The following is a 19,225-nucleotide window of genomic DNA, read 5'->3' on the forward strand; positions in this document are numbered from 1 at the left end:
TCACTCACACATCGTCAAATGCTGTCTTCTCAATTTTGATTTCAGAGTCAGACTGAAAAGCTTCAAAATCTTCTAGAGCAGATCGAGAACATTACAGCTCAAGAGCTTCCTTTGACTGTAAGTCTTCAAGAGAATTTTTTTTTATATATAAAATAATCAAATCAAATGTTTGTCAGTTACATTATTGACATTGCAGGTCTGATTAATTGGCTTTCTTAATATTTACATTTACAGTATTTTTTTTTTCTTTTTCTGATCAATAAATTAGACTCCAGTGACCGATGTTTTGAATATGGTCCTCAACGCTTCAGGAGAGATTTCAGAGTCTTCATCATCAGTCAGCCCAGCTGAACTAGCCTCCAACGGAAACCGTGTGTTAAAAGCCAACGAGAAACTCATCTCTACATTGGTGAAGCCGACAGTCACACATGACAGAGTCAGTTTTACTCTTGCTGCTGTTGGTGAGTGGAGAAACTGTTATTATTGATGATGAAACTGAGCTTATATATGATATAGTTTATATAGAAAACACGCTTCAGCCACAGTCTTAGGGTCTTTTACAAGACACCGCTTTCAACTAAAAACGTAAAACTTTTTATACGTTTGGCCGTTCGTTTCCACAACAACAAAGAGTCAGTTTGGGTGCCTGAAAATGCAAAGTTTTGAAAACTCAAAGGAAACACTTCTGAGGTTTAAGCGTATCGTTGTCGTGTAAACGTAGGGGAGACCGGAGACAGATGCAACACTTTTTGCATTTCTATCAATTACTCAGAGACTATTGGGACTAGATCAACCAAATTTGTATATATTAAACTCTATACCATTTAAAGATGATTATATATGACATATCGTTCACAGTATTTATTTGAATGGAAGAAGCCAGATGTTGCAAATGACCCCGACCCAGGGGACGGTTGCAACATATTAAAAATACCTTAAATTTCACTAATTAACTTTAGCTTTTTGTCTCAATGAGCATATAGAATTCTGAAAATATGAACTGTTTTAGGCCTATAGTATTATTTATTTCTATAATAATATTATTGTAACCTATCATTTATTTATTTAGTGATATTTATCAAATAACAGTTATTGAGTTTTGTTTGTTTATGTGTAGAACATAGGCCTACATATATTCAGTGTGCAGGTGTTACAGATGCTATTCAATCTCTCCATATTTCAGTGCCAGACAGGAAGAATTGAACAATTTGCAATGCAACAAACTTTTATTAAACATGCAATTTATAACTTGTTGCAACTGTCCCCAAAACTATCAGCCATGACACACTGACTTTGACACATGCTAACTATGTCACTAAGAAGTCAACAAAACAATAATTCAAACTAAGTAAGTTGAAATGTTACTTTCGTACCTCCAAAACAAGTTTTGTTCAATTAATTCAGCAGCAGATGTTGAATATGTCTACTGTCTTCTTGTTGGGGGAAGGGTCTAACTGTGCATCTGCAGTATGAGTGTCATCACTCTAGCTTGTTTCTGATTGGAGAAAAATGACATGTTGCAACCATCCCCTGTTGCAACACTCCCCGGTCTCCTCTACCCTAAGATGAATCAACTAAAGATAAAAGAAGACATTACATCTCTCAAGATCTCAGCAGAAGAGGATTAAACAACTCCACAAACAGCATTACAAGCTTCACTTAAGTTAACTCTGGGGATTTTGCTGTGTACAAAGTTAACTGATTAGTTCAAACTAGTAATTAGATGAAATAGTTATTTTATTTTTGTCTTTTTATTGTTTTGTTTTTTGCACATTTGTGCACATTGAATCAACTTTAATAAAAACAAAAAACAAAACATAACTGCTTATCTTCTAAATCAGAGGTTGAAATCTTCATGGTTGGACCCAGTGTCACCTTAGATAAAATCCCTCGACTTAACACAACAAATTGTTCTGTGGACATCGATCTCATTGGGATCGCCAATAACAACAATGAAACAAGTATGTGAGATGTGTTTTAATACAACATTTTTAATAAAACATTTTTAGAAGATATATCACTAAACCACATTTAACTAAAGGTTTTAATGTGTTGAATACAAGTTTCTTCTGTTTCTGTCACACAGGATCAGCTGCTGTGGCTTTCATGAGTTATAACACAATGGAGAATCTACTGAAGCCAGACTTCTTCAACACACCAACTGACACGATTAAAACCATGATGTCCACTGTGATCTCAATTACTCTTCTCAATACCACCAACACTAAACTCACCAAACCAGTCAACATCACCATCAAACACATCAGAGTGAGAGACTGAAATATGTTTTTGTCCAACCTGAGAACTGATGATTATGACTTTATTCTGCGCATGCGTCGCGTCTGAACACGTTGTTGTCTTTGGAGCTCTATCGATTTGATTTATAATTCTTGATTTTCTCTTTAAACTCACTTACAACGAACATTTTCCACTTTTCCTCACCGAGAAGCACTACTGCTCAAACCTCATAGTTACAACGCGGACTGTGGGGCAGACGCGTCTCAAGCCTATTAGTGATCCAACGCTGGATACTCCTATAGGTTACGTCCGTGGATCACGGCTGAATGCGTCTTCTCCACACTCAATTACAAACAAACATATTTTTTTCGCCTATCGTGCGTCTACTCTACACCCGTACCACTAAAAAGACGGATTATATCCAAGAGTTTAGTCATAAATTTGTATTGATAGCATCACTGGTAGCTTCGTTGCTAACTTACTGTCCATCTGTTAAAATGGCGAATATATCAGATGTAAGTAGTCTACCTTTTGGTGCAGGTGAGGACACATTTGAGCTGCACGCATTGCAGTCCGAGCTGGAAGCTGTTGAGAAACAGATCCACGACCTTTTAGTGAGACAAGCCGAGCTAATAGACCGGCGGTTAGCTCTTGAAACATCACGCTCCGATGCACACAAATCAGAGATTAATGTTACTAACCCGCTGACTCCGACCTCGTCTACTCCGTGCGTTACTCAGTATCGGTCCCGAGCGCCGAGGTCGCGATCAGCCATGGTCTCGTTCACTCCGGCTCCAACACACCACCACGAAGCCTGGATGGTTCCGCAGCGGAAGACGCGAGCCAGGTCTAGACCAAGACTCTCTCCGACCCTCCTGGTTTTCGAGTTATCCACACAAAACCGCTTCTCCCCTCTTCGCGAAACAGAACGCGATGCTATGATCATCGGCGATTCCATCGTTCGACACGTACACGCTACGTTAAGTAAAAGTAAGGTGCACAGTCACTGCTTTCCTGGTGCTCGTGTTTCTGAAATCGCTGCTCACGTTCCCGAGATTCTGAACAGTGACGAGCGTGTCGGAACTGTGGTCCTGCACGCGGGAGTGAACGACATCAGGTTGCGCCAGACGGAGGTTCTGAAGAAAGACTTCAGGAATCTGATCGATACGGTACGCAGCACATCGCCTGATATAACGATTATTGTGTCAGGACCGCTTCCCACGTACCGACTAGGTCATGAAAAGTTTAGTAGAATATTCGCGCTAAATGAATGGTTAATGTCATGGTGCAATGAGCAGAAACTGCTCTTTGTAAATAATTGGAATCTGTTTTGGGAGCGTCCTAGGCTTTTCCTTGCCGATGGCTTACACCCAAGCAGATTCGGATCGGATCTTCTGTCAGATAACATCTCCAAAATGTTAAATACCGTTAGATGACTAGTTACCAAAAGTCCAAATCATAGTCTCTGCTGCACCAATTTAACTGATATAAATACTAGTGTAGAACATTGCATAGAAACTGTGTCTATTCCTCGTTTAGTGAGATCAAATCATAAATCTACTGCAGGATCTAGAAAAAATCTAATTGTTATTAAAACAGAAAATGTTGCTATTAGTAAACAAAAACAATTTCTAAAGCTAGGTCTTTTAAACATTAGATCACTCACACCTAAGGCAGCTATTGTAAATGAAATAGTCACAGATAATAGCTTCGATGTACTTTGCCTTACTGAAACCTGGCTTAAAGGTGCCATATGTCATGTCTGGCAAAAAAAAATCAAGTCATACTCCACATTCCATACCAGATGGGGGCAGTATACCTCCAGAAAGTGAATTGGTCTATGCTCCGCCCCTACCTTCTTAGCTGCACATATACAAGTTAAAATAGGGACAACATCTATTTAGAGTGTTATGCTGCCCGCCTGAAGCTAATTTAGCAGCATATATCAAGTTTGATTTTCATTAGCAATACCACTTCTAGCTAAGTTATCATTAGTCACCAAAAAACATTCGGTCTCATTACACCTTGCAATGTTTTCCGTTACTTTTCGTGCGTCCAGGGTGTGTAAAGCAGAAGCAGCCTGGCCAGCGGCGGAGTATGCGCGATCCGTGAGTGCTGAAGACGTTCTGCACGGCTTTGATGGGTGCGCAGGAGGACACAAATGGGCGGCGACAGCTTCTTCCAGTGGTGGGAGCTTTTTCCTCAGCGCCGTCAACAGATAGAGCGTTACTAAAACTGTATACACCGCCGCCGACTTGAGCTGCAAAGAAGCTCTGGCCGCCCTGTCAAGGACGCTTGTCAAAAAGTACGGGGAAACTTGACCGCTCTGAATATAGTGAGTGAGTGCGCGCGCGCGCGGCCGGGGCTCGCTCTCGCTCTCTCTCTCTGCTAGTTCTTAGAGGCAGAAGAGCGCGTGCGCGCTTAAAATGTCATATTTTGGTATGATCGTTCACCCGCCAGTGTGGCGGATAGCCCTTTGAGATTTTATTTGTGCTTCAGAGCGCGTTTTTTTCCCTGCAGCGGGTGGTGGTAGGGGTCTCTTGCCAAGGGCTTCAGCCATCCTTCCGCTCTCTTCCCTGAACTGAAATGTAGTAGTGGGCTGTACTTTCCACATCAGGTTCAAGTACGCCCACAAGCCGTGCGAGTTATTCGTGTATTGCATGTTTGGCTGGTGGTTATGTTGCCCGTATACCGCTTCCCATGGCCGAAACTGGTATTACGACACCTGTCGGGCCGTGGCTAGTAATGCTAATGCTAATTAAGGTTGATATCTCTGCAGCACTATAACTTGACATTTTTTTAATGACATCATCGCCCTTATTTCTTCTCATTCTTTTGATGTGTGTAGCTCATTTTTGGGATATTTTTACCTCAATTTTTACATATGGCACCTTTAAACCAAATGATTATTTCGGTCTAAATGAGTCTACTCCATCTGGATACTCCTATAAGCATGAGCCCCGTCTGATTGGTCGTGGCGGCGGTGTTGCAACAATCAAGTCAATGTCGATAAAGCATTAATTGTTGGAGATTTTAACACACACGTAGATAATCCAAATGCGTTAGGGGCTGCGTTTACAGATTTATTAAATTCCTTTGCGGTCAAGCAAAACGTCACCGGACCAACTCATCGTCTTAATCATACACTCGATTTAATTATATCATATGGAACCGATCCAACCGATATAGATATCATTCCACAAAGTGATGATGTCACTGACCATTATATGGTAACTTGCATATTACGTACTGCTGTAATATGTCATGCGGCGCCGCGTTATCGACCAGGCAGAACAATCCTTCCATCCACCATAGATCATTTCTCAAATTGCTTATCTAATCTGTCTCAGCTGCTGCCTGAACCCAAACAAACAGATGAATTAGAAGAACTAACTAGCACTATGAGCACCATTCTCTCTGGAACACTGGATATTGTTGCACCCATTAGATTAAAAAAAGGTCAGAGAGAAAATTAAAGCACCATGGTACAACAATACTACGCATGTTCTAAAGAGAGAAACCCGTAATTTAGAGCGTAAATGGAAACAAACTAATTTAGAGGTCTTTAGAATCGCGTGGAAAGACAGTATGTCACGTTATAAAAAGGCCCTAAAAGCGGCCAGGGCTGAGCATCTCCGCAAACTAATAGAAAATAACCAAAATAATCCAAGGTTTTTATTTAACACCGTGGCTAGACTAACAAATAAACAGACATCAACAAAATATAAACAAAATATCTCGTTACAGTTTAGTAGTAATGATTTCATGAACTTCTTCACTGAGAAAATAGAAAACATCAGAACCACAATTGTAAACGTTCAATCTTCAATCGCGCCTTATTATTCAGCCTCAATTATCACCCCGCAAGAACAATTACAGTGCTTTTCAACTATAGAACAAAAAGAGTTAAATAAACTTATCACTTCATCTAAAACAACAACATGTTTATCAGATCCTATACCAACTAAACTATTGAAAGAAGTGTTACCTGTAGTGGAAGAGCCTCTCCTCAATATTATTAACTCGTCTTTATCTTTAGGTCATGTTCCAAGAACATTTAAACTGGCAGTTATAAAACATCTCATTAAGAAACCACAATTAGATCATAATAATCTAGCAAATTATAGACCCTCAACTGGGCTCTTTCTTGCAAGAAAATGACATCTATGAAAAGTTTCAGTCTGGATTCAGGCCGCACCATAGCACTGAAACTGCGCTCGTTAAAATCACAAATGATTTACTTTTAGATTCTGACCAAGGCTGTATCTCAATACTAGTTTTACTTGATCTTAGTGCTGCGTTCGATACTATAGATCAGTGGTTCCCAACCTTTTATTGTCTGAGACCCCCTTTTTCCCAAGAAAATATTTTAGGGCCCCCCTTCACATTTAATGATATTATCGCTCTTGTTGGCTAGCAGCAAGAATGACAAAATATGTTGTTTTCAAGCAAACCGTAGGCTATGTTTATTACTATAACCAGATATGTTTATGCACAAATAATAGCCTATAGCCTGATATTGAAAATACAATAACAAAAACATCAATGGGCCATTTGTAATTTAAAAACGTAAGCCTAAGAGTAACCTATAAATTGGCCCTATTTGAATGGCAATAAAAAAAAAAATCAGTATTCACACTGGTGTGTAGGTTAAAAAAAAGAATGAATATATAGGCTATTACAAAATTACTGCTGTCTGGGACCTCAATACTTGCATGTTATTTGTGAGGCTTTATCAATAAGTGTGAGGATCTTCCGGTCGTGAGTAATTTGGTCAATGCGTGGAGAGATCTTTAACAGGGTAAGACCTCTTTATCATCCTCAAGGGTCAGTCTGGCCCATATGTATTTGGTTTTTAAGGCTGTCATGGTTAAAATCCCATTTTTTGGTCAGCCAGGGAATGGATAAAATTAGTAATATGATCGTTCTCCTTAAAGCATGCAATCCTTTTTTGCGCTACAGCGATCGTTAATAAACATGCATTTGTTAACAGAATAATGCGTCTTTCGGAGCCGGAATTACTTCTCTGTGTTTAGCTATGATGAGTCACGCAGGTCAAGTACCACTACTCCGCGGCGGCGATCCGAACCAGTGTTAAATAGTCCCAATGTAAACACTTATTATAGGTGTACCATAGTGATTCAGAATAAGACAAAAACACGGTTTGGAAGATGGATTCATGATGAACTCGCTCATTATATACTTTTTGTACATTTTTAACATAGAAAAAGTTACGGACGACTTGAATGCTCATTACTCAAAACTTTTCAAAATATGACGCGACCCCCCAGAGAGCTCGCCGAGACCCCCTTGTGGGCCGCGACCCCCCTGTTGGGAACCACTGCTATAGATCATACAATACTCTTAGATCGACTACAAAATTATACTGGTGTTCAAGGACAAGCATTAAGCTGGTTCAGATCATACTTATCTGACCGCTACCATTTTGTTTATTTAAATGGAGAAAAATCGATCATAAATCCAGTAAACTATGGAGTGCCGCAGGGATCTGTGTTGGGCCCTCTATTATTCTCAATATATATGCTGCCACTTGGAAATATTATAAGGAAACATGGAATTGGTTTCCATTGTTATGCTGATGACACTCAAATCTATATTTCATCACGGCCAGATGAAAATGCTAAATTATCCAAATTGACAGAGTGTGTTAAAGATATAAAAGATTGGATGACGCGTAATTTTCTTTTATTAAATCCAGACAAGACAGAGGTAATACTTATCGGTTAAAAAAAACGCCCACAAAACCTCTTACAATACAACTTTAACATCGTAGGATGTCCTGTTACTTTATCCTCTACAGTAAAAGACCTGGGTGTTATACTCGACTGTAACCTGTCTTTTGAAAATCATATTTCATATGTTACAAGAACAGCCTTTTTCCACCTTAGAAACATTGCTGAGCTACGTAACATGCTATCTGTTTCTGATGCAGAAAAGTTAGTTCATGCATTCATGACCTCGAGACTAGATTACTGTAATGCTTTATTAGCTGGTTGTCCTGCATCCTCAATAAACAAGCTACAGTTAGTCCAAAATGCAGCCGCTAGAGTTCTTACTAGATCAAGAAAATATGATCATATAACACCGATTTTATCATCACTGCATTGGTTACCTATAAAGTTCTGTATTATTTACAAGGTATTGCTACTGACTTATAAAGCCCTAAACGGCTTAGCTCCAGTCTATTTAACGGATCTTCTATCGCCCTATAATCCATCGCGCTCTTTAAGATCACTAAATTCGAGGCTTTTGGTCATACCTAGGATATCCAGATCCACCAATGGAGGGAGATCATTTTCACATTTAGCTCCAAAACTCTGGAATAGCCTTCCTGATACTGTTCGTTGCTCAGACTCGCTCTCCCAGTTTAAAACTAGATTAAAGACGCATCTTTTCGGCCAGGCATTCATATTATAGTTTTAATCTTACAGTTCAAACTACAATGCGGCCTCTAGTTCATAAATGCCAGAGGAGAACTGGCCCCCGACTGAGCCTGGGTTCTCCCAAGGTTTTTTTTTTTTCTCCATTAGGTCACCTGATGGAGTTTTTCGGTTCCTTGCCACTGTTGCCTTTGGCTTGCTCAGTTGGGGATATTTAATTTTATTTTATCAATCAATAAATTTCACTAGAGACAAACCTTGTTGTATTATTTTAATTTAATACTGTGAAGCTGCTTTGATACAATCTGTATTGTGAAAAGCGCTATACAAATATACTTGACTTGACTTGACTTGACTTGATGAACATCTGAAAACATCTAATATTCAGTGTTATACTATTTTCTGCATGTTCTTCTTTTTTGCAGGAGTTTGAGCCTGACGGTTCTCTGTCCTGTGTGTACTGGAGCATCAGCGAGTGGATTGTAGATGGTTGTTCTGTTTTAGAGACCAACAGCAGCTACACTGTGTGTTCCTGTGTTCATCTGTCCACATTCGCTCTCATCATGCAAACCAGCCCATCAGAGGTACGAGAACATTTATAGTGAGCATTGAAGAACAGCACAGATTTGGCACTCATGTACTCTGACATGTTTCCTCAGAGCGATTCATTGCTGGACGTGTTGAATTTGGTGTGTGTGATCGTGGGACTGGTGTTCTTCAGTTTGGCCCTGTTGACCTTTGCCCTTTGTCAGTGGAGTCCTGGAGTGAATAATGTGGCTCGAATCAACCTCTGCGTGAGTCTTCTGTTGGCTCACCTTCTGTTCCTGCTCACACAACAGTCCCTGAGCCTCATACGCCGTCATCAGGTGAGAATGATGAAGGAGCTCTACAGCTCAGCACAGTCTCACTGAGAATCATCATAACCGTCTCTCATGATCTCCAGGTGTTGTGTGCCGTGATATCAGGTGTGCTGCACTTCCTCTTTCTCTCCGGCTTTGTGTGGATGTTCATTGAAGCTGTGCTGCTCTTCATCTGTGTGAAGAACCTATCACAGATCAGCTCCAAAAGGAGGGGCGTGCTTAGGAGTAGATTCCTGTGTGTGATTGGATATACGGTTGCTCTGGTTGTGGTGGCTGTGTCTGCTGGGGTGAATCCTAAAGGCTACGGAAGTGAAAAGTGAGTTTAGTTTGAACGTCTCAGAGATCAACACCTTCATCCCTCATGTTTGTTCATTTAATTATTTTTCTTCCTCTAAACAGGTGCTGGATTAAAATGGATAAAGGCTTTATCTGGAGTTTTCAGGGACCTGTTTGCGTCATACTAGCAGTAAGCACATTTCTCATCATGACTTTGGATTAAAAGGAAAAGTGATTAAAGATTAATGACTGTTGTTTCTCTTACTGTGCAGTTAAACATGATTCTCTTCATCTACATCATCATCAGTCTGACCTCCACCTTGAAAAATCTGAACGCTGAAGTTTCACATATGAAACGAACCAAGTAACAAAAAATATGATTTGAACACTCCATGAAATGTGTATATTGTTATATGCTTCATATTTCTAACACTCCTGGGAGTGTATATGAGTCCACACTCAAGAGTGTAAAGTGTTAAAATATGAGTGTTAAATTTAATGAGATCATTAAGTGATTGAGTGATGATTGAGCATTATTGAAGACACCTGATGTTAACAAGCAGAATTACTGAAGGAGAAAATCTCAAATTGTAAGCCACCGTTATGGTGATCAGTGTTTGCTTTAGTTGGGCTCTTGACCCTTATGTGTTTACTTTAGATGTTATTTGGCTGCTGTATCTGAGTTATAACTGCCAGATGAACAAAGAAAAAAAGTGCTCTGATGGTGTTGGTTATATTATGACTGTAATGTGCCGGAGAAAGCAGGCGAAGCAAGGATCTAAGCGCAAGTTTTTAATGAATTAAACATAGAACAAATAATAAAGAACTTCAGGGAAAAAGAAACAAAACCACGAGCATGACAAGATCTAGAAGCAACCCTTACATGTACAACAACTGACAAAGTAACAAGTGAAACACAAGGGCTATAAATACACAGGGACCAACAAGCTAAACAAGATAACAAGGGGGTGTGGCTAATGAGAAACACCTGGGGATACTAATAAACTAGAAAAACTACAAAGGACTACAAAACTCAGCACAAGACAGGAAATGACAAAAGAACACACACAACAAGTGGAACACAAGACAAGAATCATGACAGAGCCCCCCCTTTAAGGAGTGGATTCCAGACACTCCACAAAAAATAAATAAATAAATGTCAAGGAGGGTGGTGGAGCAGAGGTGGAACGGGGGAGGGATGGAGGGCCAGGTCCGTGGAATGGCAGAGGACCTGGAGACTGCGGCAAGATGGGAGGCCAGGGCAGAGCAGGCAGTGCAGGCGCCCAGGGCAGAGCAGGCGACCAGGGCGGAGCAGGCAGTGCAGGCGACCAGGGCGGAGACGAACCTTCAGGCGGCCAGGGCTGAGACGAACCTTCGGGCGGCCAGGGCGGAGACGAACCTTCGGGCGGCCACGGCGGAGACGAACCTTCGGGCGGCCACGGCGGAGACGAACCTTCGGGCGGCCACGGCGGAGACGAACCTTCGGGCGGCCACGGCGGAGACGAACCTTCGGGCGGCCACGGCGGAGACGAACCTTCGGGCGGCCACGGCGGAGACGAACCTTCGGGCGGCCAGGGCGGTGAGGACCCTTCGGGCGGCCACGGCGGTGAGGACCCTTCGGGCGGCCAGGGCGGTGAGGACCCTTCAGGTGGCCATGGCGGTGAAGACCCTTCAGGTGGCCATGGCGGTGAAGACCCTTCGGGTGGCCATGGCGGTGAAGACCCTTCGGGTGGCCATGGCGGAGCCCTTTGGCCCCCCCCCAAAAAATACTTGGGGAAAGTCCCGGGCTCTGAGCTGGATGGGACCAGCGGTGAAGAGGGCTTTGAGCGGTGCGAGACAATCGGCGAAGAGGGCTCTGAACTGGGCGGAACCAGCGGCGAACAGGGTTCTGAACTGGGCGGAACCAGCGGCGAAGAGGGCTCTGAACTGGGCGGAACCAGCGGCGAAGAGGGCTCTGAGCTGGGCAAGACCAGTGGCGAAGAAGGCTCTGAGCTGGGCAGGACCAGCGGCGAAGAAGGCTCTGAGCTGGGCAGGACCAGCGGCGAAGAAGGCTCTGAGCTGGGCAGGACCAGCGGCGAAGAAGGCTCTGAGCTGGGCAGGACCAGCGGCGAAGAAGGCTCTGAACTGGGCAGGACCAGTGGCGAAGAAGGCTCTGAGCTGGGCAGGACCAGCGGCGAAGAAGGCTCTGAGCTGGGCAGGACCAGCGGCGAAGAAGGCTCTGAGCTGGGCAGGACCAGCGGCGAAGAAGGCTCTGAGCTGGGCAGGACCAGCGGCGAAGAGGGCTTTGAGCTGGGCAGGACCAGCGGCGAAGAGGGCTTTGAGCTGGGCAGGACCAGCGGCGAAGAGGGCTTTGAGCTGGGCAGGACCAGCGGCGAAGAGGGCTTTGAGCTGGGCAGGACCAGCTGCGAAGAGGGCTTTGAGCTGGGCAGGACCAGCGGCGAAGGAGACTCTGAGCTGGGCAGGACCAGCGGCGAAGGAGACTCTGAGCTGGGCAGGACCAGCGGCGAAGGAGACTCTGAACTGGGCAGGACCAGCGGCGAAGGAGACTCTGAACTGGGCAGGACCAGCGGCGAAGGAGACTCTGGGCTGGCGTGAAGTGCAGGCTCGGCTAGACTACCGATAGACTCTGGATCGGCAGAAGTGACGTGAGCAGTCTCTGGATCAGCAGAAGCGACGTGAACCGTGAACGGTCTCTGGATCAGCAGAAGCGACGTGAACGGTCTCTGGATCAGCAGAAGCGACGTGAACGGTCTCTGGATCAGCAGAAGCGACGTGAACGGTCTCTGGATCAGCAGAAGCGACGTGAACGGTCTCTGGATCAGCAGAAGCGACGTGAACGGTCTCTGGATCAGCAGAAGCGACGTGAACGGTCTCTGGATCAGCAGAAGCGACGTGAACGGTCTCTGGATCAGCAGAAGCGACGTGAACGGTCTCTGGATCAGCAGAAGCGACGTGAACGGTCTCTGGATCAGCAGAAGCGGCGTGAACGGTCTCTGGATCAGCAGAAGTGACGTGAACAGTCTCTGGATCAGCAGAAGCGACGTGAACAGTCTCTGTGGCGGCCATCTTGTCCGAAGACACAGGCTCGGCAGACGTGACGTGAACAGTCTCTGTGGCGGCCATCTTGTCCGAAGACACAGGCTCGGCAGACGTGATGTGAACAGGCTCGGCGTCGGCCATCTTGTCTGAAGACACAGGCTCAGCAGACGTGACGTGAACAGGCTCAGCGTCGGCCATCTTGTCTGAAGACACAGGCTCGACAGACGTGACCTGACTCTTCTCCACCTCCCCTACAGTGAAGGGGGAACCACAAAACTGCAGGACAAAGTCAATGTACTGTACCAGGGTCCAGCTGGGGTCTTCCTCTGGTAAATTTAGGCTGATGTCCTGTTCTAGTCCACTCCAGAAACAGTCCTTCAGCCTAGCCTCGTTCCCAGGAACGAGATGACTATAAAAAAGGAACTCCTCCACATAACTTTCGATGCTGCGATCATCTTGAAAAATAGAACAAATTTTGCTCAGTGGGTCCCAGCTAGTACTTGCTAGATCCATAGTCGGTCAGTTGTTCTGTAATGTGCCGGAGAAAGCAGGCGGAAGCAAGGATCTAAGCGCAAGTTTTTAATGAATTAAACATAGAACAAATAATAAAGAACTTCAGGGAAAAAGAAACAAAACCACGAGCATGACAAGATCTAGAAGCAACCCTTACATGTACAACAACTGACAAAGTAACAAGTGAAACACAAGGGCTATAAATACACAGGGACCAACAAGCTAAACAAGATAACAAGGGGGTGTGGCTAATGAGAAACACCTGGGGATACTAATAAACTAGAAAAACTACAAAGGACTACAAAACTCAGCACAAGACAGGAAATGACAAAAGAACACACACAACAAGTGGAACACAAGACAAGAATCATGACAATGACAATCATCATTTGAATTTGATCAATGAACTCATTAAGATCTTTATTTCTTACTTGGATTTATGTTGTTGATTACAGCATAAATGTGATAAATATCTGCATAAATATCCAGAATTTTAGATATAATACAAAGGATTTCTAAAAAGTTGTATTACAAAAAAAACAACATTCTTTTAGGCACACACAGACATCAAGATTCGGTCTATGCATCTCAACAATGGTGATGTGTAGAATATTCAATTAGGAAAAGTAAATTACATAGACAATTCAGATCATAATTTATTCATACCGCAATGCATGATGGGAGCCATTAATGAGTTGTGATTGGTGGCAGCCACTGCAACATGCTTTATTATTGTCACCATTGTTGAGATTCACAGGTTGATTATTGATGTCTGTGTTTCTAAATAAAATCATTTGAAAGTATTTTGATCAGAACAATGTTTATTAAATATTTTGGATCATATGAAAAATACTGAAAATCATATGCTGTAGAATCACAGAGCTGCTGTAATTAAAAAGTTAAACCAAACTATCTCAATAAGTTTCGTTTTTCGGATCACAACATGATTATGTCAAAACATAACTTTGTTCATCTGACTGTTATAAATCAATAACAGCAGACAAGCAAAATTTAAAGTAAACCTATAAGGGTCAAGAGCCCAACTAAAGCAAACACCCATCACCACAATGGTAACTTACAATTTGTGATTTTCTCCTTCAGTGATTCTGCTTGTTAACATCAGGTGTCTTCAATAATGCTCAATCATCACTAAATTAATCATTTAATTATCTCATTAACTTTAACACTCTTGAGTGTTAATTTAACACTCATATTTTAACACTTTACACTCTTGAGTGTGGACTCATATACACTCCCAGGAGTGTTAATTTAACACTGGAGTTTTTGCTGTGCACAATCCATAGGTCAGAAGAATTCTTCTTAATATAGTTTTATTATCTACAGGTTAATTAGTTTACATATAAAGTACTAATATAAAAAAACAAGACAAAACAACATCAAGAGTAAATCGTTTACAAGCATTGTAACACCGGAGAGGCCATTAAGAATCAGCGTCTGCCTTCATCTTCTCCTTTCAGCCTTTTATAGACCATCTGATTTCTTGAGGTCGTCATCTTTGGAAATCCCCTCATAAATTATTGGTCTCTTACAGACAATTTATCCAATCCACCAATGAGGTGTTGTGAGTTCTGGGAATTCATTTCGGACCTGTCTTTATAAAGCCTTTCGCCTCTTAGTCTTCCTTCTTCAGACTTTTCTTCTTTGTTGCATTCTGCGCTTCGTCCGCAACACGTCCGACGCTAATGCTTGCATTTATCTTCTTTCTTTAGCAAAGCTCTTTCTACTACATGTTTTGTTCCTCTCTATGCTTTTTAATTAATGCTTAAAATATTAAGTGTGGTATGTTTTTCTTTATAAACCACTTTCTCAAAAAAACATTTTACAATAACAATTGCAGAGTTTTTCTTCATAAACCACTTTCTTAATAAACAAGTTTCAAGTGTGGTTGATTACAATACAGAAGTGTTCTACAGACAAAAGGCATACTTATAACAGGACAATTGCAGATTTTCCACAACAATATAATCAATAAATATATATGAACTCTCCATCTTTCTCTGCAGGAATATGATATTTAAAACACTGGCTCAGTTTGTGGTTCTTGGTTGCTCCTGGATTCTGGGTTTTTGGAAGGAGCTGGAGATCCTCTTCCTGATCTTGAACTCCCAGCAGGGAACCTTCATGTTCGTGGTCTATTGTGTCTTCAATGATCAGGTCAGACATCAGTACAGACAGTCTACCAGAAAATCATCTCTCACCTACTTTATATTAAAGGGTTAGTTCCCAAAAATGAAAATTAGCCCATGATTCACTCACCCTCAAGTCATTCTGGGTGTATATGACATACTTCTTTCAGACGAATACAATCAGAGATATATTAAAAAATGTCCTGGCTCTTCCAAGCTTTATAATGGCAGTGAATGGCCATTTCAGTGAAAGAGTGACCCTTGACCTGACGCACAACCAGGGGCGGATTAAGGTGGTCAGGGGCCCCTAGGCTGCTGTTTGTGTGAGGCCCCGGTTTGTTCCGATCAGAGCTCGTGAGCGGAGAGCGCATTTCTGAATATTCCGCTCCGCTCGCTCAACCCAGAACGGCCTGCAGGTTCGAAAATATGTGGAATAAGGGCTGCCTCCGACTAATTTTTTTTCTAGTTGACTAGTAGTTGTTCATTTAAGCCATTCGTGGACAAATTGCCCCTTTATATTAATTTAATTAGTTAGGCTATATACAGGATAATGAGCGTTTACGTAATATAGCCGCACTCAAGTGCACGACCACACGCATAAAGCTTACCACAAAGAACTGGTAAAAGTAATGATTATGAATGTGTCTAAAGTAGCAAGGAGACATTTAATTATTTATTAATAAACTTGGATTTTTCTGTGTCGCTGCAAAGATGAAGTTGACGATGCGGTCTCGCCATGAACGCCAGAGAGAAATGCACATTTCATATGGATTATATATTCAGAGAGTAGCCTATTTATTTTAGTTTTGAATATTTTAGTTTTAAAGTAGACATTTCAAGCTTTCTATAATAGATAGCCTATATTTCTCAAATCTGTGATGCACAAGCTGAGTTTTGGCGCCTTATTACATTGTCTGCTATATATTTGCTTCTTATTTATTAAATACAGGCAATTGGTTGATAAAACATTGATCAAAATTAAGATACAATTTATACAAAACGAAAATCTTTTAAAAAAGAGACTACAAAACAAAACTTAATGAAGTGGTCAAAATGTTTTACCCATGTCTCCAGACATATTGCGCATCTCATGATGTATCATATCTTTCTCATGCTGCATGCTCACTTTCATAATCAACGTTGATTAAATTAAAAAACATAATGACGTCACATATTTTCCAACCCAGCCCTCAGCCCTGTTGCAACAGTCGTTGTTTAGGTACCTTAAACGCGCACGTACAGTCTCGGAGTCACCGCTGCACCCAGGAGATGAAGAGAGCTGAGATCCACATCACCTAGCACATCTTCCTCTCTGCCACCCCAGGATGCTAGCGCGGCTAGTGCAGTTAGCGCGACCAGCGCCGTTGCTAGGAGGGCGCCAGCGCCTCTGCCTCTCAGCGCCTCTACCTCGCGAGTGGATGATAGCCCTGAAGACGCCTAGCAATGGTATACCTTTAGTGGTAGTATACCTTTAGTTAAGTTATACCTTAAGAGTCTTCGTAGCGCGCTAAGAGACAACATTATCAGGAAACGCAGCCCAGGTATGATGCGTATGATGCGTAATGGAGATTCCAAAGCGCTCTTCTTTGGTCAGAACCATGGAGAGCGATCGCGGATAGGTCCGTCCTATGCACCGAAACAATGCAACAAAATATTTAAAGAGCATCAAGCTATTAAAATCTATATTTTGTATACTAACAGATAATTTAACAGTATATTAGTCAGTAATTTTTATTAGGTTAAACAATGATTGGATAACGTTTTTAATTTAACGTTCACAATTGGTCTGGCCCATCCAAACTGGAATCCTGGCGCCTTGCCATGCCTGGTTCGCGCTTAAGTAAATATAAAAAAATAAAAAATAAAAATAAATGTCTGGCCAATCCGAGGCCCCCTGCACACGTGGGGCCCCTAGGCTGCAGCCTGTGCATTTATCCACGCCAGCGCACAACGTAATGGCGAACACGGAGATAGAGCAAAACAAAACACCAGTCACAAATTAGTTTAAAAAGAAAAAATTTTGAGAGAAAATGTGAGAGGAGCTTGAGTTTGTTGCCCAGCCCTGTTTGTTTGAACCGCGAGAGGCGTCAAAGCTTACGCCACTCCTACAGCTACGTCATACATGCGTCACTGGTTACTCTTTTGGTGCAAGTCGACTTGCGTACGGCCGTCTGCCGGAAGCTAGTCGTTTTAATCGATATATTTTTCTCACACCTATTTTAGCTTCAGGTTCTAAAGGGTTAAGTTAATTTTTCATATCTCATCTTCTAAAATTAAATTCTTGAAAAATAACCTGGACATATTCTGTTTTTTTTTTTTTTTACCAGAGTTTAAAACTATTTCTCTTCTCATTCTTGTCCAGGTCAGGCAGCAGTACAGGAAGTTCTTCAGAAGTCTTTGCTGTGGACTCAAATTAACACCATCAAGAAACACTGATGACACAAGCATCCATATTCAGCAAAGGAAGTGCCATTCTTATGAAAGTGACAAGACCGTCTCAGCCACAAATTTCACTTGTTAACCTGCTATATATTTACAGCGGTCAACACACTTATGTGAATCTATACATTTCTTTAAGTGCAACATTTCTTTGGTAGAGGAACTACCATGATTTTTAGAGGCTTGTATACTGGGTTACACTTTTAATATGCTAACAAAAAAAATAAGATAAAGCAATTGTTTTCCAATTTGAAGTGTTTTATTAAAGCAGTGTGATATCTGTAACATTTCAAATCTTATTTTCTTTAAACAATCTATTCAAAACTCAAAACATGTTCATAACTCATAATCTCACAATCCAAAAAGATCCCACAGAAGTTATTTGTGAATAAACAAATTTAGTTTCACAATTAAAAACAATAACATAAATTGCCTGTAATAAAACAGAAAAAGGTTTCATATGATTTTGCATGAGAAATGAACCACAATATCAGTAGTTTGAATCATTTATTTTAAATAAATCTAATATTTGTTACAAATTTGTCCTCTATCTGACTTTGAGCTTTTGAGTTTCTCACCCTATAACATCTGCATCAAGTGTTGTTTCACATACTTAGAAATGAGAGGATCCAAGCATCACTTTGAGCCACCACTATATTGGAAATGACTTTTACTGGCATCAGTAAATGGTCACATTAGACCGTATATTAGCAGAAAAAGTACAGGCTGCTTTCACAGAAAGACTTCCCTGAGGTGTCCAAAGGATCAGGCTGCTGATAAGAAACTATATTTTTGTAGCCCCGCAACATCACAACATGCTCTACTGTCCATCTTTGGAATAAGTAAACTTAGATGTGTTAGATGTGTGTAGTTGACAACAAAACACTGGCCAAGAGTTCGCAGCTGGAGACTTTCTGCTGGACTTGACCCAAAGGAAACTAAAATGGGGGAAACTAAAAATTTAGGAAGCTAAAAATGTACATGACAAAAACATAAACCAGTCTAGTCCAGCAATGTTTTTGGTTCAGATAGTCTCTCATTGGCAGTACATTACAGAATAACAGTTCGACATCTTCAGCAACCCCTTCATATTCATCCTTTAAACACTATGAAACCAAAAATTCCCAATGGCAATGTCTCCAGCATTGCAGTGTACACGGCTCAAGAAGCCGGCAAAACATTTGCGATGGTGTCCTCTTGGCACTCTGGCTTAATCTTTCGGGAAACTTGACCTCATACTCGACAATCAAGTCCTATTTCAGAAGAGGAAGACCCTCCCCGGTGACACGCCTGGGACGGACAAAGTCTTGAG

The 19,225-nt window shown here is 41.8% G+C and overlaps 1 protein-coding gene across 2 annotated transcripts in view; it reads left to right on the forward strand.

Annotated features, from left to right (window-relative positions):
- The window catches only part of LOC308687477 (adhesion G protein-coupled receptor E3-like), a 36,848-nt gene extending 18,398 nt beyond the window's left edge, over positions 1 to 18,450 (forward strand). For both annotated transcript variants that reach the window (XM_081360048.1, XM_081360049.1), the window contains 11 exons: positions 46 to 117; positions 269 to 461; positions 1,842 to 1,961; positions 2,087 to 2,268; positions 9,065 to 9,223; positions 9,299 to 9,505; positions 9,583 to 9,815; positions 9,899 to 9,965; positions 10,048 to 10,139; positions 15,352 to 15,502; positions 17,837 to 18,450. In XM_081360048.1, coding sequence (XP_081216174.1) covers positions 46 to 117; positions 269 to 461; positions 1,842 to 1,961; positions 2,087 to 2,268; positions 9,065 to 9,223; positions 9,299 to 9,505; positions 9,583 to 9,815; positions 9,899 to 9,965; positions 10,048 to 10,139; positions 15,352 to 15,502; positions 17,837 to 17,995 — 1,635 coding nt within the window. In that variant the 3' untranslated portion in view covers positions 17,996 to 18,450. The remainder of the gene's footprint in view (positions 1 to 45; positions 118 to 268; positions 462 to 1,841; positions 1,962 to 2,086; positions 2,269 to 9,064; positions 9,224 to 9,298; positions 9,506 to 9,582; positions 9,816 to 9,898; positions 9,966 to 10,047; positions 10,140 to 15,351; positions 15,503 to 17,836) is intronic.
- The last annotated feature ends 775 nt before the right edge of the window (positions 18,451 to 19,225 follow it).

The sequence above is a fragment of the Scardinius erythrophthalmus genome (assembly GCF_964197995.2).
Source record: "Scardinius erythrophthalmus genome assembly, chromosome: 3".
Lineage (NCBI taxonomy): Eukaryota > Metazoa > Chordata > Actinopteri > Cypriniformes > Leuciscidae > Scardinius > Scardinius erythrophthalmus.